Source organism: Tiliqua scincoides, chromosome 3 (assembly GCF_035046505.1).
Source record: "Tiliqua scincoides isolate rTilSci1 chromosome 3, rTilSci1.hap2, whole genome shotgun sequence".
Classification (NCBI taxonomy): domain Eukaryota; kingdom Metazoa; phylum Chordata; class Lepidosauria; order Squamata; family Scincidae; genus Tiliqua; species Tiliqua scincoides.
Genome location: NC_089823.1, coordinates 60,300,724 through 60,324,153, shown reverse-complemented (window position 1 = coordinate 60,324,153; position 23,430 = coordinate 60,300,724). Strand labels below are relative to the sequence as shown.

At 42.8% G+C, this 23,430-nt stretch overlaps 1 protein-coding gene across 1 annotated transcript; it reads right to left on the bottom strand.

The window, feature by feature from the left end:
* Nucleotides 1-71: 71 nt before the first annotated feature.
* On the bottom strand, nt 72-22,721 carry IL10RB (interleukin 10 receptor subunit beta). Its single transcript, XM_066622181.1, has 7 exons — nt 22,646-22,721; nt 10,525-10,648; nt 8,957-9,117; nt 6,339-6,505; nt 2,789-2,939; nt 1,925-2,067; nt 72-380 (listed from the first exon to the last, which is right to left on the bottom strand). Exons 1-7 carry the CDS (start codon nt 22,695-22,697, stop codon nt 72-74), a joined length of 1,107 nt encoding a protein of 368 aa, XP_066478278.1. The 5' UTR covers nt 22,698-22,721.
* Between the last annotated feature and the right edge of the window lie 709 nt (nt 22,722-23,430).

The following is a 23,430-nucleotide window of genomic DNA, read 5'->3' as shown; positions in this document are numbered from 1 at the left end:
AGAATACATTTTGTATAAACAATTCTTAAAGTCTCTTATAGCTAAATAAATATAACATTAAAAAATACTGTTCATAGGGTTGCAATTTTGAGATCTGTAATGTGCAAAGTGTCAATTGATGCTTTGCATGTGCCTTGAGGGTGCAACGGATTATTTCCTCCAATCTGAATGGTGAGCAAAGGTGTACAGTCTTCAACTTCTTTCAACTCAGGAGTGTCTCCTTGGAATCTTTGGAACTGATGCTTTGCACTGTTTGGTTGCTCCGCAGAATCAATATGTTTTTGCTCTTCTGAAACCACAGTTATCTTCTCACAAACACGATCATCACCATGTGGCTGAGATGCCACAAACTCTGAACCATAAGAAGGCTTGCCTAAAAACTGTGGAGGAAAACAAAGAGGTAGAAATTTTAAAAGGCAGTAGAATGCTTCTATCACTGATGCTCTCAAGAGGCATTTAAAACCAGATATGCAAATCCCCCATTGCCTGGCTGACCCAGATGTCAAAAAGAGTCTATTCAATTTTCCAGGGCCGGTGCAGCCGTGCTAATGGGGCATGTGCTGCATCCTTTTGTGGGGTGGCAGTCACAGAGGCCTCCTCAAGGTTAAGGAAACATTTGTTCCCTTACCTCAGGGCTACACCGGTACTGGAAAGTTGGATAGGATTGGACCCTCAACCAGGTGAGTAACAGCACAATCCTAAGCATGTCTACTCAGAAATAAGTCACACTGAGTTCAGTGGGACTTATTTTCAGGCAAGCGTGTATAGGATTGCTGCCTAATTCATTAGACTTCTAAGAACATCAAAGGAACTTCAAGAGATCAAACAGCCTTCATGTTGCAGAGGCTGCACTACAAACTCTAAAACACATTCCCCAAATATAAGCCCTATGGCAAGAAACTGAATCACAGTAATAAACCACCCAGAAGACCCAATCCTATCTTTCCAGTACTGATGCAGAAGCAACGCAGCACCCAAATGTTCCCTTATGTTGAGGAGGCCTCCGTGACTGCCCCTCCCAACTCTGTTGGCATGGCTGCATTGGTACTGAAAAGTTGAATAGGATTAGGCCCCAAGTCAAGGAAATTATGGGCATGCTCCATCCATATGTGGGGTCAAGAATCCAGACAGTTTGATGGAGCCTTCTAAACTTCTACTTCCATATTAACTCCTGTCTAGGTACATATACCCCATATGAACTGTAATGCACCTGGCCATTATCTAAAATGGGAGGCCTATGTGTGCTCAATGCAGAGCAATTTAGGGCGCAATCCTAACCCCTTATGTCAGCACTTTCCAGTACTGGCATAGCGGTGCCAATGGAACATGTGCTACATCCTGCAGTTGGGTGTCACTCACAGAGGCCTCCTCAAAGTCAGGGAATGTTTGTACCTCAGAGCTGTACTGCCCTTAAGTCAGTGCTAGAAAGCACTGACATAAGGGGTTAGGATTGTGCCCTTAATGAGATATAGTATTTTCCATTCTGTGGAAAACTTCTTCTGAATGCCCTTTGGAAGGAACAGCCGTCATTGTGGTGACCTTTCCCTGATAAATTGGGCTTAGAATTTATTTAAAATATTTGTTTCCAGCTCTTGTATGTTGGTCACCAACATATTATGCAACTAGTCTTATATCCAGAGGCTAAGAGTTCCATAACCAAGTGCCACGGCATAGAAGGCCCTCTCATGTGTCACTAACAGATGCACCTCCACCAAAGGGGGATATACAAGAAGGCATCTCTTAGTTAATTTTGGGGTGGGGGGCAGTTTCGTATGAGGGGAAGCAGTCCTTTAAGTTCTTTGACTCCAAGCCATCAGGGACACTATGCTTCTATGTACAGCATAGTGTCTTCAGGAAACTGCACCAGAGGTTATGGTGTGGGCTACATCTGACAGCCATATCTATGAAGTACAAAACAACAAACCTCTTTGAAATGCTCTGGCAAAGTATAGGAAGGAAAGTAGGTGTATTTCACTCGTCGATAAACAGGTAAAATCATAACGCAGAACAAAGGAAACAAAACCAAAACTAGCACTATGATAATAGCCAACCACACTGGATTTTTACCTGCATGAGAAAAAAAGGGAGAAAAACCGCAACTCTTTATTCACTGTGGAATAAAATCTACGTTTAATTTTAGCAGCATAGAAGAAAAAGGAAATTTGGCTCACAATATGCTTCAACCCCCAAAGTCTAGGAAGAGTTTCAATCCCATTTTAGATCAGTTTTATTAGTCATTGTTAGTGAGGATTCTCTGTTCTACATTAGACTGTTCTTGTTCTGGGTATCAGTCTAATGCCCTTTAAGTCAGGGCCTGTTGGATCAAGCCAAGAACACATGTAGTTCACCTTTCTGTATCTCACAGTGGCCCATCAGATGCCTCAGGCAGCACACAAAACAATAAGATACACAAATCCTGTTGCCACTCCCTTGTATGTGACATTCAGAGGTAAGCTCCCTCTAATAGTCATCATGATTTGTAACCTGTGATGGACTTTTTCCTATATAAATCTGCCCAATCCCCTTTTAAAGACAACTAGACTGTCAGCACAACATCTGAAGGCAAGGATGTTCTAACTCTCTCATGGGTCAATTTTAGTGGATGCCCCCTGCTTCTGGTGTTGATTTACTTCTTGAGTAACCATGCATAGAATTAGCCTGCAAGTTTTATAAGAGTTTTAATAAACTAAGCACCGATGCTTTAACCTGATCAGTAAGGGGTGGGGTCAGAAAGCATGTAGAATTTTGAATTATGAATAGGTATCAAATGCATTAAATATAGTATTACCAATGTCATCTGTTCTGATACAAGAAACTTCAGTCCACTCTCCTCTTTTATTCAATTCAGAAATTAATACTTGGATCTGAAAACAATATATTGTCCCAGGATCCAGGTCAGTCATTATTTTTGAATTTTCGCTCATAGTCACGTTTCTAACCTGATAAGAAAGAATACAAAGTCACATCACTGAATTCACAAATTACAGTCTTAATAGCTTGATCCAGTCTTCAACACATTCCTGCTACAGGAAGATAGGATTGCTAGAAAGTTCGCTTACAGATGGAGCCCAAAGATATATCAACATTGTAGATTAAGGTCACAAGATTACATCAGTGTAATACTGTTGCTACAAGAGTCCCTCCCCCCGAAAGGGTAGAGCAGGAGCAATTTCAAATGTCAAATACTTTTGCAATCTTTACTTTATATATGTTCACAACTGCTCTGTGAGGCAAGATCATTCTCATTTAATTAAGGGAAGGATGCTTTCTCTTCTCTTTTCTTCCCTTCCTGCCTTCATTAATTTTCAGTCCAATCCTAACTGGAATTTACAACAGGAGTCCAGCGGTTTCACTCTCATAAATGGTCATACGGTGGCTTGCACAATGTGCTGCCAGCAGCCATTCTAGAACTGTCACCACAAACAGGCACAGATTCAAGTAGCCTCATAGGGCTGGCTGGCACGTGACATGGGGTAAGGGGAATAAAATCCCCTTACTCTTGAGTTGCACCCCAGCCTGCACCTATCTTGCACTGGATTCAGCGCAGACCATTTGGCATGTTTGTTTCAGCGCAAGTTAGGATTGCACCCTAAACATTCACTAATACTCATTGGTTCATTATCTTGCATCTGCTAGCAGCCTTGGTATTGCAGGGGATCTGTTCCAGGATCCTCCATGGATACTGATTTCCATGGATAATCAAATCTGCGGGGCGTGGGTGTCTGCCAGCAAACTGGATAGTGCCTCTCAGAAGCCTCAGAACTGCTAGGCCTTTTGAGGTGTAGAAAACTGGAAGTGCCTTTCCAAAGTGTTCGGGAGACCTTCTGAAGCATGAGGGGTCCACACCTCAGAACACCTGCTGGTCACAACCAGAAGGCTCATAAGGTTCAGCTAGCTGGGAGGTCCTTCAGATGCAGGCTTGGCACCTACATCGAGTTCAATCTGTGGGTGCTAAACCCGCAGATAAGGAGGGCCCACTGTAAATGCATCACCTTGGACTATTATTTAATCATGTCAGGCCCAACAAGTGACATGGGGTGGAAAATTTTTCACCGATACATTTTTCTGCAGAAAATTTTCTTTTTCTAAAAAAAGCATTGTCTGATAAAACTAGCAGCATAATGAAAGGGGACAATACTGAATAAACTGGGCATCTTTCAAGAGTTGTGATCAAGTTTTTAAAATGTTGACTGCTTCCAACATTCAAGCCACTTATTCAATCAATGTATGGAGAGGAAGGAGATCATGCCTGACTTCTGTGCCTTCTGCAGTTAAGAGTGGGCTTTACATACATACAGTTTCTTTTCTTCTTCTGCATAAAAGGCTAGATAGGAGGCAAAGCCAGTGTGCATGCCCCGTGTTGATTGGATGAACGGACAGAACATGAGAGGAGATTTATATCTAGGAAATATCTATATATCTAATGTGCCTGCTTTTTTCAGCACAAGTTAGGATTGCACCCTAAATAGTTGATTAATACCCATTACAGCCCAATCCTATCTTGCGCTAGAACAGGCAGGCCAGGAGGCCTTTCCCTGCTCTGGAATGCCTCCCTCTCGCCTCCTCCCCACCCATCCCAAAGCTCTACATCAGCTAAGCTTGGCCGACACAACCCTCCCTCCCCAAGTTGGTGCAGAGGCTGGATGCAGCCTCTGTGGGTGGGCACCCATTCCTGCGCCGGCCCAGCCGACTCCTGAGGAGGCGCAAACATGCTTTACGGCATGTTTGCTATCCTCCTGGGACGATGCAAGGGGCTTGCACCAGCCCAGGGCACAGTTAGGATTGCACCCTTAGTTCATTATCTTGCATCTGTTAGGATCTGTTACTCATCCTCCAAGAAGCGCATTGTGATAGGCATGGGAATTACAGGCCGTGTCTTGTTATCCGCTGGGGGTTCCAGAACCCCTAGTGGATATAAAATCTGTGGATAAAAAAAAACAGTGGAAAAATAGATTTAAAGACCCACTTCCAGGTTTCTTGCCCCTCCGTTGCTCCTAATAAGGTCATGTCTTGACATTCACAGGGGTTTGATTCTGGGACTCCCTGCTGATACCATGAACTGTGTTAAATAAAAGCAATTTTAAAAAAATTAAGAAGTGTGTCCCTTTACAATTGTGGTTTAAAAACAGCTTTTCTTATTGTTGTAGCGAGATAGTCAGCAATTAGAAACGCAAAGGACCCCTTGCCTTTGCCTGGCTCTGCTGAAGAATGGAATGATCAATTGCATGACTCTCTCTACAACAGTAAGAAAAGCAGTTTTTAAAACTGTGATTTTAAAGAGATGCATTTTCCCCTTCTCCAGGGATCAGCACATCCCTTCTCATTTGCAGTGGCCATTCTTGTTGAGTCAAATCCGTATATGAAAAAATCTGTGTATAACAAGGCTGGACCTATATCCCATTTTACCTTCACAACACATGCATTTTGAGAAAGATTTGACTGAGAATGACTGACCTGAGGTACCCAATAACTTCTTTCATGAGCAAGGGTTTGAACTCAGATCTACCCAAATTAACCATACTCTTAAGACTCATCATTAGAGGTGGGAGAACATGGTTTTTTTTCTTTGCAGATTTTGGTGTTTTCCAAAGTTAAAAGTGCAGAAAGTGGTGTTGTGTGTTTTTATTCAAAATATGCATTTGAAACTGTACTAGGCAGGTGATACAGATGTAGAGTGTCAGCAGATGCAGCCACAGTCATTACCCATGCATCCTCACATTAAATAATAAACCAAATAAGACTTGTTTTATTTTTTCCACAGATTTTGGTTTGTTTTTTTAATGAGAAGTGCTGAAACACTGTTATATGTTTTTATTTTGTTATCACCATTTTCTCTCACCTCTATTCATCACCCTTAAGATTCCTCAAATCATCACCAGTGGTACAGTGCAATACTGAAAACAGAATGTTATGAGCTAGGCAGAGCTAGCTCATCCTTGATGCCAACTGAAGTCAGGCTGTGGACTGGCAGCAGGCATCTACTTCTGTCCACCTGCTTGCCTCCACTCCTCCTCCTCCTTCCACTCCCTGGGTTGGAAAAGGAAGAGTGGGACAAAATGAAAGTATGAAGAAGAGTAGTGGGCAAGAATGTCAGAAGAGCCAACACATCATCAAGCAAAGGGGGAAGTATTTGGCATGCTGCCTCAGTTCCAGGAGGTCTTGAGTTAGCTCTGCTGGAAATGTGTAAGAAACTATGGGTGGCTGAAGTTGCCTGGAGGAGAAACCTTAGCATTATTCAGACACCAAATTCAGCAGTACTTTTCCTACTTGCTTATGTAGGAAAGTACATTCAAACAGCACCTGGACACTACAGATCCAACACTGCCAGGAAGCATTACCTGTTCTTCATGTTCCTTCTTCCAGATCAGCATGCTGTAAATTAAAGAGCCATAAAAGTCCCCTATGCTCCAAATGGAACCATTTCTTGTCCTAGAGGGACCTGAAACTTCTACATACAGGCCCCCACGTGTGGTTTCAACTTGTACAACAGGTGGACTGATAATTGCTAAATGAGAAAGAAGACAAGAAAAGGTCACTTGCATTTTTACTCTACCCCAGACCCACTGTAACATATATATATATATATATAATGCTTCTTTTTCAAGAAAGCGAGCAACAGTCTAACCCAAGGGTGTCAAACATAAGGCCCGGGGGCCGGATGCGGCCCGCGGAAGCTTTTTATACGGCTCTCAGGCTTCCAGCTGGTGAGTAGTTACTGTTGAAAGGGCAGCCCACACAAAAATTGAGCTCTCCCGTATCTTGAAATATGATCAAGATTTGTATGTTTTCTCTTTTGTTATTTGCAGTTAATGAGTTCCTAAGTGAAAAAGTGTTTATTTTTGGTTATGACCTGTTTAATGACATCACTTCTTGCCTAATGACATCACTTCCAGCCCTGAACAGGCATCATGAATGCTATGCATCATGAATGCTATGCAGCCCAGTCTAACCCGTTATGTGTGTGTTTGTGCACATGCATCACACACACAGGAAATGGGCCCGCTTTGTGTTCTGCTTTCTACACTTGCTATTTTGATCTGAACTGCTGCAATGAATCACTGCATCTGACTTCTTTTGAATGGATGGTCTGGTAAAGAGATATGCCTGCCATATTCTTTCTTGAAATATTTTAATAGATTGCTCTGAATTCCTAACACCTGAATTTTGACTTTATCACTTTTCTAATGCTACAAATATTATGTGATAAATTAGAAAGCTGATTACATTTCTTATTTGTGTGTTCGGATTACTTATAAGGAAGTGCCTCTTATCGATAAGAAGAGAAGCAGTACTGTAGAATGCTTTGCTTATCTCATCTTTAGATGTGACATGGTTGCGCTTTCATTCCACTGACCCAGAACAGACACTGGGGTTGTATCCTAAGGAGCACATATGGATAGTAGTATTTCATGTTGTGCAGCTGGGTAAGCAGACACAGACGCAGAAGAAATTGCACAACGATGGGCAGCTCAATCCTAACTAGCACTGGCACAGTGGGGCCACATGGCCCATGCTGTAACCAGAGCTGGGAAAGGAGCACGTTGGAGTTTTCCTCGGGTAAAGGAACATTTGTTCCTTTACCTAATGTCGAAGCCCAGCCTGCACAATGGGACTATTTGGATCTGTGCCAGCTTAATTGCTAAGCAACTCTGAGACACCCTATGTTGAGATGTCAGGCCTGGCAGGGAGAATAAGGTTTGGTATAGGCCAGAGCTGCCAATCCCACCCCCCTCCCAGGCCTGATTCACCCCTCCCCCCCACAGTTACACATTCTCCCCATTGCTGTTCCACCCTCCTCCCACTCCTGCACTGCCCAGCAGTAGCTTACCTGCTCTTTCCAGCACAGCACCTGGATACAGCGCTGGCAGGACAGCACAGGCCTTCCCTCCAATGCAGCCTACTCATGGGTGCTGCAAACATGCTTTAAGGCACATTTGCAACACTTCAGACGAGTGTACTTCTGTGCCACACTAGAAAATTGGATTGTGCCAAAAGTCTGTTGGGCAGCATGTTGTATATGTGTAAAGTCAAGTCAGGATCCTATTTGGATTTCTGTATACAAGAAGCTTGTGCTATCAGTTCTGTGAACATAAGCCCCATTATGTGAGCAGGACAACTGAAGATGCAACCCTCCAAAATACTGCTCTTTTAAATATGCAGAATAATGGTTCTGCATTCCAGAGGCGCACTACTTGTGTCATGTGTTCCTGCAAGGTATTTCTCTTGGAACAAGCAGCTTTCCCGCTATGACTATTGAGCCTAATTTCCATTGCTGGGAATGGAAGCTCTGTTCATTGATTTGTTAAATGAATGTTTTTGGGCCTAATGCTTTCTGTTCTCCAATATTTTTAGAAAGCAGGCTTCAAGTTCATACTGGAGGGGTCAGTGGCAATTCGGATTCACAGAGATTGCCCAATCACTCATGTGATCCAACAACCATGATCTCTGCTGAATACTGAATGGAAACATTTGGACAGCAATATTTAAACCAGCCCAGTCACCACCATAATGTATAGTCATTCACAATGGTTCAGTTCAGACACAGCACTTCAAACTAAGTTTTGCGTTATCTATAGTTTAACAGCTAAACGATGGTTTAAACTTCCAAACATACAAGCCAAGAAAGGTCTAGAGTTGCCTGCCTGCTCTCTATCCTCAACATTCCTGCTCTGGAGACAGAGTAACATCTGAATTCACAAACCATAGCTACAGTCATTGAAACAAAGCATCAATTAGCACATACTGTTTGCAAAACCTACTTCAAACAGTAGTTTCTGCTTCTGATTTGCCAGTCAACTACAAATCTTGGTTTGGCAATTCAGACATCATGCATACATTCCACTAAGTTCAATGGGAGTTAAATCTCAGTTGTGAATGTTTAGAAATTGAGTGCTGTATTTTTAAACTAGATAGACACTTACAGATTTTGCACTAATTGACTAGAAAATGGACTTACTGTCTATCAAAGGATTGAAGGCGAGGTCTATCCATTTTGACTGTCCCTTCTCAGATTCAGTTCTAACTCTTAACATGTGATTACTATATATGGGTACGTCTGAAATATCGCACTCTGTAAAGTTCGTTTTTGTACATAAGTCATTAAATGAAGTAGAATACCTATAAAAAGTAAAGAAAATTAATAAGAATGAAGAGCTGTTTTCCCATTTCAAGCCTAAAACCACAAAGTTTAACCACTGCTTTTAGACTTACTACTTTCTATTCCATGCGCTATCTGAAAGACCCAAAATCAGTCATTGGGATTTATATAGAGATATTTTAAAAAGACAAACAAAAAATGATCAAACAAACAAGAAACCTTAATTCTAGTGGATGGCAACTTGACTTCTAGGAGCTCCCTCAATGAACAGGCACTCCCTCTAGAAATAGAAGGAGCACTGGTCTTGTGCACAGGTCCTTGCAGAAGCAGAAAGATCCTTTGAGCAAGTTGAATACTCTTTCTGTTCACAGTAGGAGCTTCTATTTACAGAAGGAACATCCAAGGACAGATGCACTAGTTAGGATACTACCCACAATTTATTTTTATTTTGTGATATTTCTGTCATGCTGAAACAACCACTACTTCCTTCTGGTTTTTAACATAGTATGAGTGGCTGAAAGAACTGGTCTCTTTGAACCCTCACTCAGCTTAAAAGCTCCCTGAGCATATCACACCTTCAGGGTAAGGGGACTTTTGTCCACTTATAGCAGCTGTTCCCCAGCTGCTATGGGTCAACTCGGACCTGCAGCAGTGATATAGCTGGCTCAAGCCCAAGTTGATATGTGCAGATGGATCAGGCCTGGAAAGGGGGTTAGGATTTGGCATGCGCAGCTGCTGCTGCTCCCTCGCCCCTCCTAGGCCTGATCCACTGACCAGCCACCCCAACTCCTCGCTGTTTTACTCTTCCCCCACCCTGTTCAACGCCCTCCCCATCCTCTCCCTTCTTTATTTGCTCCAGTGGGCGTCCGTTGGTCCACTGGTGCATGTGAAAGGCTCCAGTCTTCCTGCGCCCCAGTTCCCTGCACTGCTGCAAAGTATTTTATGGTGGTTTTGCAGAAGCCTGCACTGGTGAAAAGTATGTTTTGCCAGGACAAGCCTTGGATAGGTTTGGGCAGTTAACTCTGAATCATCATTCTGGAAGTAGTCATCAAGTGTCTGGCATTTCTTATGGCAAGGCCATAATACAGAAGTACAGAATATTGTGAAGTATTTATTATCCTACAATTCATGTTTGGGGGAAGAAAGAATGTGGCAAACCAAGGCACCCACTGGATTTTTTAAAAGGTAGGAAGGCCTATTGTGAACACCTGCAGAATATCACTGGCAACTTTGTGACAACCTTTTTCCCAAGCAAAACACTGTGTGTATGAATTGCTAAATTACAAATGGGAGAAAAAGTAGTACATGTTTTCCAGTTGTAAAAATGAACCATAATACAGAAGATGATTTAACTGTGGAAGCCAAAATGCAAGTGTAAGATTAAATTTCAAAGAATCTTCAAAAGGTTAAGCCATTCTTACACTTACGTTAAATACTGGACTGTGTATGTCACATTTTCTTCATGAAAATATGGTGGATCCCACAGGAGAGTGCTGTTAAAATTAACTGAATGAATTCTTACATTTTGTGGTTCTGGTATAAGTCCATGTACTGTAAGTAAAAACATAACATACAAATTAATATGTGACCTTTCACCAACTAAAGAAAATATACATTTAAATATATTCAATGCATAGTCTTTTAAATGTGGTTCATTACTTCAATATTCCTGCCAAGCTCACACAACCTGAAAATTACAACTGGCCTTCTGCAGGTATCTGCAGGGAATCCATTCCCAGTCCCACCATATATACCAAAAACCACGGATCAGAGTTTCTCAAACTGTGTGTCGGGACCCACTAGTGGGTCACGAGCCAATTGCAGGTGGGTCCCCATTCATTTCAATATTTTATTTTTAATATATTAGACTTGATGCTACCATGGGATGTGACTGCATTGGGGGAAATGTTACAGACCTGCACTTTTAACAAGCTACTATGTATATTCTTTTAACAATGACAGTGAAAGGGACTTACTCCTGGGTAAGTGTGGGTAGGATTGCAGCCTAGGATTGTTAAAAATCTACATGCCTGATTATGTCATTTCCGGTCATGACATCACTTCAGGTGGGTCCTGAGAGATTCTCATTCTAAAAAGTGGGTCCCAGGGCTAAATGTGCGAGAACCACTGCTATGGATAATTGAGTTCATGGGTGGAAGACCATCACCTACATCCAGGAGGTGGTCTGAGGCTTCCCTGCAACTCAGATCACCTCCCAGACACAACCTGGACATGAAGCCTCTTCCAATCACAGCTGGGAAGTACAGGTCAGCCCTCCTGACATGGGTCAGGACCCATTTTCGGTCAAATCCACATGTCCCTAACCTATAGATACAGAGGACCAACCTATATATGAACCATATCTTTACCACTGCTACTACCAACTTGTTAAAATACAACTACATTTGTAGAATTCTGCATAATAATCCTGCAAGTTAAACTTGCCAGTCATTTAGCTGGCACAGATCCAAATAACCCCACTGGGCAGGCTGAAGCATTATATGGGGTAAGGGGGAAAAAAAATCCCTTTACTCCAAGGAGCCCTCCAGCCTGCTCCTAACCTGTGCTAGATAAGGTGTAGGCCACTTGGCCCAGCTATCTCAGCAAGGTTAGGATTGGGCTGCTGAATAGCTAGCAACCTTGAGTTTTGTTTTTTAAAACACAGCAACATTATAGAAGAGCTATGTACTGTATTAAGATATGAATTTCCAGTCTTCATGTCTGGAGCTCCCTAAAGACAAAGGACCTTGGTTCATCTTCCAGATGAGATTGGCTTACGCTTATCCATTGGGCAGCCAAGCCCACCTGTCTAAGTAAGGTGGTGGAATGGCCTGCATAAGTGGGCCCTACTTCTCCAGTCACATGACATCAGGAAACCTAGGATTTTTAGTCCACGTACAGAGGCATCTTTGGCCTTTGCTCCTAGCTGATCACCCATGTGTGCACACGTTAGCAAAAGGTTCACTCATCTAGGAGAACAGGAACTGAATCCCCTTTCCCTTCTCTTGGACAGTGTGAGCACCTCAAGATAAAAAAGCCCCTAGCAATTTGCATTTAGGGATTTCATTGTTTGCCTTTTTAAATTTAGGGCCAATTCTTTGCCAAACTCTGCTTTTGTACTGCCCTGCTTTCCTTCTGATGTGTATGTACCTTGCAGTTTATTTTTTTTAAATCATCTGCATCCCTTCCCTGCATCCCTTCCCATCCTATCCCTTTGTCTAGCTTACACAATAATAATTAATACATGATCTTGCCTCTGTTACTAAAGAGTGAGTTCATCATGCTTTCCCAGATTGCCCAATTCTCACTATCCTTTGCTTTGATTTGAGTAGGTGGGAATTCCCCTGATTTGCAAAACCCCTTTTTTAGATCAGGGAGGGAGATATCCAAGGCAACTTCTTTCTATCTGGTATTTCCCCACCTTGGTGGTGGCACTGGATATATGCCAAGTCCCCAAATACCCTCCAGTGGGGGGAAAAGGAAGTCACAGGGGGGCTGTTGCAAACCACTACACTTTACACCCATTTTGTCTGTCTACTGAACTTTCTCCCTTGCTCTTCTTCCTCGCAAAAACGGAAAATTTTAAAAGAACATTTACATGGATTATATTGATAAAGAGAATTAGAAGGAAAATAATAAGATTTTTAAAGTCTCATTGACCTCATTGACCTTAAAATCTCATTGATTTTGAAAGTCTCATTTAAGGGATCCAAGGGAGAACATGTACATGGGAGGAGAAGCAAGCCACATAATTTTCATATATTTCAGGGATGTCAAACAAAGGAAGCGTGAGAAAATAGTTCACCAGTTCTTTGAAGGAGATGACTGGCTTATGTAACAGACTGAGGTTCTACTAATAAGACACGCAGCAAATATCAGTGATTTAAATGACTAGACAAAGTGAGTCCTTTGCTTTAACTTACGTATTTAGTATTCAGTTGGTTTGCAAGTTAGGAAGGGTCAGGATACATGTTACCTGAAATGTGTAACACAATCAGTTGTGTTTGCTCTTTATAAGTGCTCTGGGGAGCACATGAAAGACAGCAGAAGCACAGCAGGGTGGGGTGAGGAGACTTTAGGATTTTGCCCCTGCTGCAGTTTCTGCTCCTGATCACATTCCCCACACACTTTTTTAAAGAGAAAAAAAAACAAAAACTTCCATTGCCTTGCAATGGAGGTTTTTTTCCCCTCTTAAAATGACACGCCAGGGTGGAACATGATCAGCACCAGAACTGCAATGGGGCAAGGTTCAAAAGCCTCCTGATCCCCTGCTGCCTTCTGTTCCCTTTGGCATCCCCCCAACTACTTTTTTTTTTTTTTTTTTTACAAGCAAACATGCTGGACAACATGTAACTCGGCCTTTGGTTTGCAAGGAGTCCATTATTCCACTGAACACTGAGACACTGAAATAGAATTCCTCCAGGACACACTATTTTTCAAGTTTGAATGTCAGCTTATCTTCCACACTACTTTCAAAGGGGACAGGAAAGATGTAGAATACACCACAACTCTTATGCCTTGAAGATGCTGATATCAGAATACAAATTTGCTCATTCAGAATAACTTCCTATATTTTACGATCAAAAACTGGTTCAATCTTTAGCCATTTTAGGAGCCAAGGAAAGGTTGTTTAAAATACTGTAACACAGGTTTTCTCTTAAGCAGAGAGAATTGTGATATGTAATGACACTATTACCCACTTGAAATTTGATACACACACACACACACACACACACACACACACACACACACACACACACGAACACCCCAATTATTTCCAGGGTGTAGAGGAGAGATGCAAAAGAGATTGTAATTCAACAGCATTTTTAGGTTTGAACTGTTTTGTTTACCATAAAATGCCTTGGAAGCTGATATGGCTGAAAGACAGACTGTAAATATGGCATATAAGTGAATAATACATGTGAATTAAAGCAGTGTTTCCCAAATTGTGGGTTGGGACCCACTGATGGAATGTGACCTGATTTCTGGTGGTCCTGAAGTACTGAGCAGAACTTCCAGTGTCAATACAGGTAATGGCAAAATAACTAATTGCCTTATGCCCTGAGGCTATTCAAACTTCACATAGCTGCCAACTGCCCTGCAAAAGAACTCAACAGCTATTTTCTAAACTGTAGAAGCTGAGCTCTTTGTAGAGCAATTACCAGCTATCTTGCAAACTGCAGGACCTAATTCCCTGCAAAGAGCTCAGCTTCTGCAGTTTCCAAACATCTGTAAATATACAGAGAGATAAATGTGTCATAGTTGCTGCCCCCTAATAAAGAATTCAAAAAAACCCAGAAGATTTTGTTTTTTATTTTTCTGGGAAGAAATGAGAAAGGAAGGAGAGCATTCATTAAAATTCATTAGGGCTGCCTCATTAAAAGAAATGATTAAATTTTTTGTTAAATAATATAGTTACTTGTAAACAAACAATTTCTTTCTAGATTTTCTTAAGGTCTCTTAAACCTAGGTGAGTCCCAATAGAGTGTTTTAAAAAGTGGGTCCCAGTGCTAAAAAGTTTGGGAACCACTGAATTAAATTCTTCGATCTTGCTGTTCTTCAACTACTCATTACACTTGTTATCTCAGGAAGAGGAAAGGTGCTGCTAAATGGATCTTCAACCTCAACTACAAAATCATTTTGGACTGGTGCAAAATAAAATTATTTTTGCATTCATATATATTAAAAACACACTATTCATGATGTCCAGTTTTTGAAAAAAAAATAGATACAGTGACTCAGAGTGGAAAATAATCTTTCAGTCATTTATTGAAGGGAATTTATTGAGGAACAGAGAACTCTTGCAAGGGGATTCTGAATAAACACTGGAGTCCTCCAGCTGACAGGAGATCACTGGACTCGGATGAATCAGTTTGAGTTACAGGAATGTACATTCTGCTGACATTAAGATAACTTTTCCTCTGTGACAGTGGCCTAATAATGGAAAAATATGACTGAAGACTAAGCTTTCACTTTCTTGAACATTGTCAAGAAAGGGTTGGGCAAATCCTGGTAAATATTAAGAAAGAATTCCATTGCTTTTGATTGTTTTCAGAGTGTAAGCATATACCCTTTACAGCGAGATCCAGTTTTACTCAATCTTGTAAAATACCATGAATATTAGCATTGCTATGAATCATAAATGACTCACCCAAGCATTTAAATATGCCCACCAGTCTTCTTATGATGGCTAGTTTCACTTTCAGGTTCCTTTGTTCTCTGTATTTATTTTTATACAACTACTTTTAACTGAAACTAGAAAATATCCCTATACCTTCATAGTGCTAGGAAAAGTTCTTCAACAGGGTTTTCACCTTTGATTTAGCAAAGAGGAAAAAAAAATCTAGTATCTCAGATCTTGAAAAATAGCTTCACTCTACTCCACAGAGTAGCTTCATTAGAATCACTAACAGCACAATCCTAAATGGGATGACTCAGAAGATGGACCCCAATATACACATCACACAGAACAAGGTGGTAAACTGAGATGATAGAATCCTGGACTGTTCCATGTCAAATGGCAGGCATAGTGTCATATTTAAATGCTTCCCCATGTAAAAAAAAGCCTGCCACTGCATATAATAAATAAACACATTGGAAGAAAAGTTAAGTGCACTCTACTCCTTGATTTGCTGTGGGGTTGCATGGGAAAAAAATACGATTTTCCACCTGCTGTCTGTAATGGAACAGTCCAGCATTGTACTACATCAGCTTCTACATAATGGGCAGACTGGATCCCAGTTCCTCTGAGTTAAATAATAATATGTAGCTACTGAGTAGTGCTTCCTATTGTCCAAAGCAGGGGTGTCCAAAGTTTTTGGCAGGAGGGCCACATCATCTCTCTGACACTGTATTGGGGGCCGGGGGAAAAATAATTAATTTATATTCAAAATTTGAATAAATTTACATAAGTTTACATAAATGAATATATTAAAGATGATCTTATATGAATGAATGAAGGTCTTGCAATAGCTCAAGGCCTATAAAAGGCCTTGCACAAAGCAAGGCTGGCCTTTCCTTTGCTGCTGCTACTGCATCACAGATGTGAAACAGCAAGCAGTGGAGGTAGCCCTCATCCCACAGCTCACATGAGAGCTGTGAGAGGTCAAATTGTTGCCCACACACTGAAGGCAGTTGCATCGGGTCAGTGTGGGCTCCAACAAATCTCCAGAGGGCCAGAGGCTCATTGGAGACTGGGGGCTCCCTGAGGGCCGCATTGAGAGACCTTGAGGGCCGCAAGTGGCCCCAGGGCCAGGGTTTGGGCACCCCTGGTCCAAAGCATTACACATTGTAAATCTTGATACTTTCCTTTCAGCAATGCTGTAAGGTAAATATTTGTACCCCTAGATTGCAGTTAGGGCTTCTGAGGCCAAAAGGGAGAGGTGTCAAAGAACATCTAGAATTCAAGGCAGAGATGAGATTTGAACCAGGCAAGTCCTAATTTGCAGCTTAGTCTCTTAACCACTACATTGTAACCTCTCAAGTGGAACTTACTCTCTAGATAAGTGTTTCTCAAACTATGGGTTGGGACCCACAGGTGAGTCGACAGCCAATTTCAGGTGGGACCCCATTCATTTCAATATTTTATTTTTAATATATTAGACTTGATGCTACCATCATGGTGTGTGACTGCATTTGGGGAAGTGTTGCAGATCTGTACTTTTAACAGGCTATTCTGTATATGCTTTTAAAAATGATAGCAAATGGGACCTATCCACTGCTCTAGTGCAGCGGTGCCCAAATCCCGGCCCTGGGGCCACTTGCAGCCCTCGAGGTCTCTCTATGTGGCCCTCAGAGAGCCCCTAGTCTCCAATGAGCCTCTGGCCCTCTGGAGATTTGTTGGAGCCCACACTGGCCCGATGCAACTGCTCTCATCGTGAGGCCAACTGTTTGGCCTCTTGAGTGACCTGTGGGATGAGGGCTCCCTCCACTGCTTGTTGTTTCACGTCTGTGCTGTAGTAGCAGCAGCAAAGGAAAGGCCAGCCTTGCTTTGTGCAAGGCCTTTTATAGGCCTTGAGCTATTGCAAGACCTTTATTCATTCATATAAGTTCATCTTTAATATATTCATTTATGTAAATTTATTCAAATTTGAAATGTAAATTAATTCGGCCCCCAACATGGTGTCAGAGAGAGGATGTGGCCCTCCTGCCAAAAACTTTGGACATCCCTGCTCTAGTGTATGTTCAGGGTTACAATATGATCTAAAAGTAAACACAGACTAGTAATTTTTGATTTGAAGGGAAAAAACCCCCTAAAAATACTAAATTACTCCTTGATCATAATCTAGTAGTTAGGTATCCTTACATCCCATTTATTTAAACAGGGCTTAAGTGCACATAAATGTGCCTTGGATTATGATCAATTACACTGAATTGTATCCTAAATTTAGTGCACACAAAGGGAAGATCCCACAAGAGAACTTCCCTGCTCCTTTCTCCCAACAATACAGGATGCAAGGCACCATGGAGACCTGCTGAGAGTAGAGGATTAGCAAAAAACACTTTTCCCTTGCCTTTATGAAAATGCCTTGTTTGCAGAAGCAGTTAGGATACAAACTAACTGCAGAATTTTTTTTTCAAGTTCTGAGAACTAATAAACAAGGAGCACTACTGCAAGTATTAGGACTGTGGACCTCAAACATGTTTCACTCTGCAATTTTCTCTTTGCCAGATCTCTTTACATCTATAAAGACAAGATTTGGCGTGGGCCTGGGCCACTAACTGCATTACAAAGAGATCAAATTCATAATTTTGACTTGCAGACTGGTGGTTCATCAATGTGCAGGTAACCATGAATAATAATCAGACTGTTGGCAACAGTGGTCTGTTTGCAAAATGGTCTGTCTTGGGATAATATGCCCTGACCTCACTTAAATGTCTGATTTGTTTCAAGGCATTAAAGCTCAGGGGGTAAAATAAAAGAATCATCTTGCCGAATCAGATGCAATATGCATCTAGTCCAGTTTTTTGTCAAAGTGTTTGTCTCCAACGTGGGGCCAAAGCTCCTCCAAAAAGCTTATGAACAGTGTGTGATGGGTGGAGCCAACTTCTGTTGATTGCTCTAGCACAGGGGTGTCCAAAGTTTTTGGTAGGAGGGCTACACCATCTCTCTGTCAGGGGCCGGGGGGGGGGAGGAAAGGAATTAATTTACATTTAAAATTTGAATAAATTTACATATGTTTACATAATTGAATATATTAAAAGGCCTATAAAAGGCCTTGCACAAAGCAAGGCTGGCCTTTTCTTTGTTGCCGCTACTGCATCATAGACATGAAACAGAAGCAGTGAAGGGAGCCCTCACCCACAGCTCACGTGCGAGGTCAAACAGTCGCCCTCATGCTGAGAGCAGTTGTGTTGGGCCAGTGTGGGCTCCAACAAATCTCTGGAGGGCCAGAGGCTCATTGGAGACTGGGGGCTCCCTGAGGGCCACATTGAGAGGCCTCGAGGGCCACAAGTGGCCCCAGGGCCGGGGTTTGGGCACCCCTGCTCTAGCATCTTAAGAGCTATGCTACCTGATATTTGAATTTCAGATGCAATGACTATTAATCCAACTCTTCTTTCCCAACCAACTGTCCCAATACAACCCCTGTTGACTAATACAAACAGCTGAACAGAGACAAGCAGGATGAATACGAGTTATAAGACTGACAGTTTCTGCAGAACCCTTGACATTAACTGTTACCACTTTCTTGTGGTAACCCGCCCCCCAAACTTTCAGTTTAGTGTTCCAACACCACTCCGTCAAAACAAAAAGTATGGGGAGAAGTGATCATTGGGACAGGGCCTCTAATCTCTTTCATTATCAACTAATATATTTTAATCAATCAAAAGCAAGTGCTGAGTATGATGGGAGGAGTTCACAATTCTCCATTAGGGTGTGTGATTAAAACGACTTTCATTAGAAGATTACAATCACATCAGGATAATTGTGGCGGAATAAACCACAGATACTGTTAACACCTAATCTTGATCTTGTGAAAAATCCCAGGTTTTGGCAGAACACCAGCCTTTAAGGTTAGATAGGGCCAAAGAGTTTCAGAACCACTGATGCTGTTGAATGAAGAACTGTACAAGTTACAATTACATTAGTATTGGTAAACCAGAAGGAAGAAAAGTATTATCACTGACTATTAGAACAGAAGTGGTATTTAACTGACAACATTCCTCTGACAATACTTTTATTTGGGGTATTTTTTCTGTCTGGTATAGACACCAGGAGCTAAAGATGAATGTGGAAAGCTGATTTTTTAAAAGACCCTGTCACAACAGGATTTTGGTGGGTGCTGTTGTGGGGGCGGGGGGGGGGGAACTGATATGGTTGCTATGCTAGTTTTGTGGTTCCATTGCTTTGCTTCTCTCTGTTCTTTTCTATTTTAATTTTCAGGGAGAAAAGAAACACCACAAGAAGAGAATCGTGTAGATAGAAAGATATGTAGGTTCCCCCAGGGACTAAAAATAATCATGAATTTGTGGCAATGGTTTTTCATAAAGTAACATTATAGCAGGAAGACAATGTAGTAGAGAATAAAACCAGTTCTTAAAGTAAAGTGATTATGAATTTACACTGTTCAGAATGGATAGTAGTAACAACATGCATATAGAATGGAATGAAGGGGTAGGTGATAATCCTGTCATCCTAATTGGATTTATTTCACCTTGAAACACTTTCCTTCAACAATCAACACAGATGAATCTGCCTGACACATTTTTGACTTCCTTTTCAGGTCAAGTGACTTTCCAAACTGTAAGACAAATGGTTGTTTCTTTCTAGTGCTATGTCTGTGGTTTCTTGGAGATCTGATTTCACTTTAGCTGCTTTAATTTTTTTTTTAAGAAAAAAATTGTATTTCACAGAATCATTGAGCTGGAAGGGACTCACAAGGTCATCTAGTCCAGTCCTCTGTCTGTAGTAGGAAATCCTCCTGGAGCATCTCCAGCAGGTGCCTGTGAAGTCTCTGCTTGATGCTCTCCAGTGAGGGAGAATCCAGCACCTCCCTCAGCAATCTGTTCCACTTCCAAACCACCCCTCCCATGAATTTCTTCCCGATATCTAACCGGAATCTCCTCTCTGGCAGTTTGTGCCCAATAGATTTAGTTCTGCTCTCAACAGTACTGTAGTGGAGAACAAGTTTGTTCCTTCTTCCATATGACAGTCCTTCAGTTAATTGAAGAGCACTATCATATCCCCTCTTCAGCCTTCCCTTCTCCAAGCCAATACACCAGGTTCCCTCAACCTACTCGCATAGGGCTTGTTCTCCAGCCCTCTGATCACCCTCATTGCCCTTCTCTGAACCCGCTCCAGTTTGGCAGCAACTTTCCTTAAGTGAGATGCCCAGAACTGGACACAGTACTCCCTGACCTACAAGGAGTACAATTTAGTTTTATTATGCAGATGCCCTTATTGGATTGTTGGTTGCCTTGGGCACCACCAATTTTGAAGAGGAAAGATGGGATAAAAACTTAAAAAAAAAAAAAAAAGCTTTTGCAGAGTAGGTTAGATACTATGCAAGGAAACTGGCTAAGCCTCCAATCTTAAACATACTTACAAGAGAGTAACAGCACAAGCATATGCACATCATATACATCCCACTGTATTCAATGTGTCTTACTTCAGCTAAGGATGTCTAGGATTGCAGCTGGAGGCCCCAGTATTATTGGGACCTTGCACTGTCCAAACTGGTGCTCCAGCAGTCCTTTAAGGCTGTTGCAAATGGTGACATGACATTTGAGCAGCAAGGCCACTGCTGTAGGTGGTGATGGCTGTGTGAAAGCAAACAAACATTCCCATACCCTGAGGAGATCTCCGGGACTATCCCCCCCCCCCCCACAAAAGATGCAGCACTCATTCCAGTGGCACAGTGGAGGGGGGGGGAAGGTGATAGGTTTGGGCTGTAAGGTTCTTGAACTCAGAGGGACTTGAATTACAGTGCAATCCTAAACCCACATACCTGAGAGTCAGTCCCACTGAATTCAGTGAGATTTCTTCTGAGAAGACATGTATAGGATTGTGCTGTAAATCTGTTGAAGATTGTGCAACATCATTTTATACATATGGTCCATATTGTTAATTTTCTGTGATTATTTCGCAAAGGCTGATTAAGTTCTCTTCCCATTCATTTTACTGATCATCTCTGCTTTCCTCAGTCCATACTACTGGCAAGAAAGTTGCAATCTATATCCTACTGAATTCACTGGAACTACCATTGTGGGTTTGAAGGGTTTTTTGAGTACCCGTTTGCATCAGTGCACCTAATTCCTAAGTAAACAAAGTGATTAGATGTAATAACTGTGAATAATTATGTAGGAGGGTGGCATTTCACAAAATCCAACTTGTAAGGACAGCAGAGCAGCACAGTGCTTCTCAGCACCAGCACCAAGAAGTCCACAGTTTGAATCTCAACCAGAACTCACTGGGTGGGTTTAACATAAGCCGTCTCCTCAGTCTCATTCACCTATTCATAATGGGTAATAATACAAGGCAAGGCAATAAAACAAGACTGCAGGTTTGTCAGGTACTTCAGAGGAAAAAAGGTGATGTAAATACCACTAGTGTCTCCAGGTATGTATTATGTCTCTTTGACTAATTTACTGGAAGTTAAAAGTAGATCAATGGCTAGCTTCTTAAGATTCTGGAGAACACCCTGGGACTAAATCAGTCTCAACTATCTACAAAATTCAAGGATCAAAATTATCTCCTCAAGTACTTTATGAATCAGAAATGGATTTATAGTCCACTGAAACTGGAACTTCATTCAGAAGCAGGGTGACCAAGTACAATGGAGGACAGCGTGACTATACCTTTAACCATTGTATAGAAGAGGGAATTTGGGCAGGTACAGCTTTTTAAACTCTTCCCTGTGCAGACAAAGGGTGTCACATCTGGTCAGTGGTTCTCAAACTTTTAACACCAGGACCCACTTTTTAGAATGATAATCTGTCAGGACCCACCAGAAGTGATGTTAGGATCATCAAGTGACATCATCAAGCAGGAAAACTTTTTGAACAATCCTAGGCTGCAATCCTACCCACACTTACCCAGGAGTAAGTCCCATGTACTATCATTGTTAAAAGCATATACAGAGCAGCCTGATAAGAGTACAAATCTGTAACATTTCCCCCAATGCAGTCACATTCCACGGTAGCATCAGGTCTAATATATTAAAAATAAAATTCTGAAATGAATGGGGACCCGCCTGAAATGGGCTCGCGACCCACCTAGTGGGTCCCGACTCACAGTTTGAGAAACACTGGACTAACTTGTTTGGCCCGCACGGTGCTGAAGGCACCACGACAGAAGGCACAGGAGCCTTTCCCCGCGGCTGCGCTCGTTCCTGGGGGCCCCCAAAGGGAGCGCCACCAACCAGGCAGCAGTCCAGTCCAGGCCAACGAGAGGGCGCTGCTGGGGAGCCGCCTCCTGCCCCAGCCCACCAGTTCTCCGACCCGGCTAGCTCTGCGCAAGGGGCTGCAGCCAAGACAGGTGGGCGCGGCGCTTCGCCAGGGCGCGCCACCGACGCGCACCTGGACAGACCCTCCCTCACCTCCGCTCACCTGAGCAGAAGAGGCAGCTGCAGAGCAGGTACTGCCAGCCTCGCGCACCCATCTCCGCGCCCCTCACTTGACAGCGCTCCGACGCCTGGCCACGCCTTCCAGCTCCCCCCTCATGGCGCCCCCGCGCCGCTTCCTCCTCTGGAAGCAGCCCGGCGAACCTTGTCCCCGGGGTGAGCCACCGCGGCAGGGAGCGAGGCGGCGCCCGGCCCTCGAACACGCCCCACAGCCCTGCCGCTTCCTCCTTCCCGGCGGAGCAGCAGCGCTTGCAGGTGCGGGATCGTTTCCATGCCCCGCGCGGCTGGGCCTGCTCTTTCCTTGCCCACGCTTGTCAAGGGGTTTCAAGGGCAGGATTGCCCTGGGAAAAGGAGGACTCAGGCCAGGTGCTGCCTCCTGACACGCAAACAGCATGCCTCGCAGCGCTATCTAAGCAGGTGAAGCTCCACTGAGTTCAATGGGACCAGCTCCCCACAGGTAAGTATGTATGACTGAGGACCCAATCCTATCCAATTTGCCAGTGCCAGTGCAGCCATGCCAATGGGGCTTGCACTGCATCTTGTGGTGGGGAAGCAGTCACGGAGTCCTCCTCAAGATATGGAAACACTTGTTCCCTTACCGCAGGGCTGCATTGTGGTTGCACTGGTGCTGGAAAGTTGGCCCTAAGGGTCCAATCCTATCCCACTTTCTAGTGCTGGTGCTACAGCAATGCAGCCCTAAAGAAAAGGAACACACAGGCCTCTGTGATTGCCCCCCTACCACAGGATGCAGTGCACGCCCCATTGGCACGG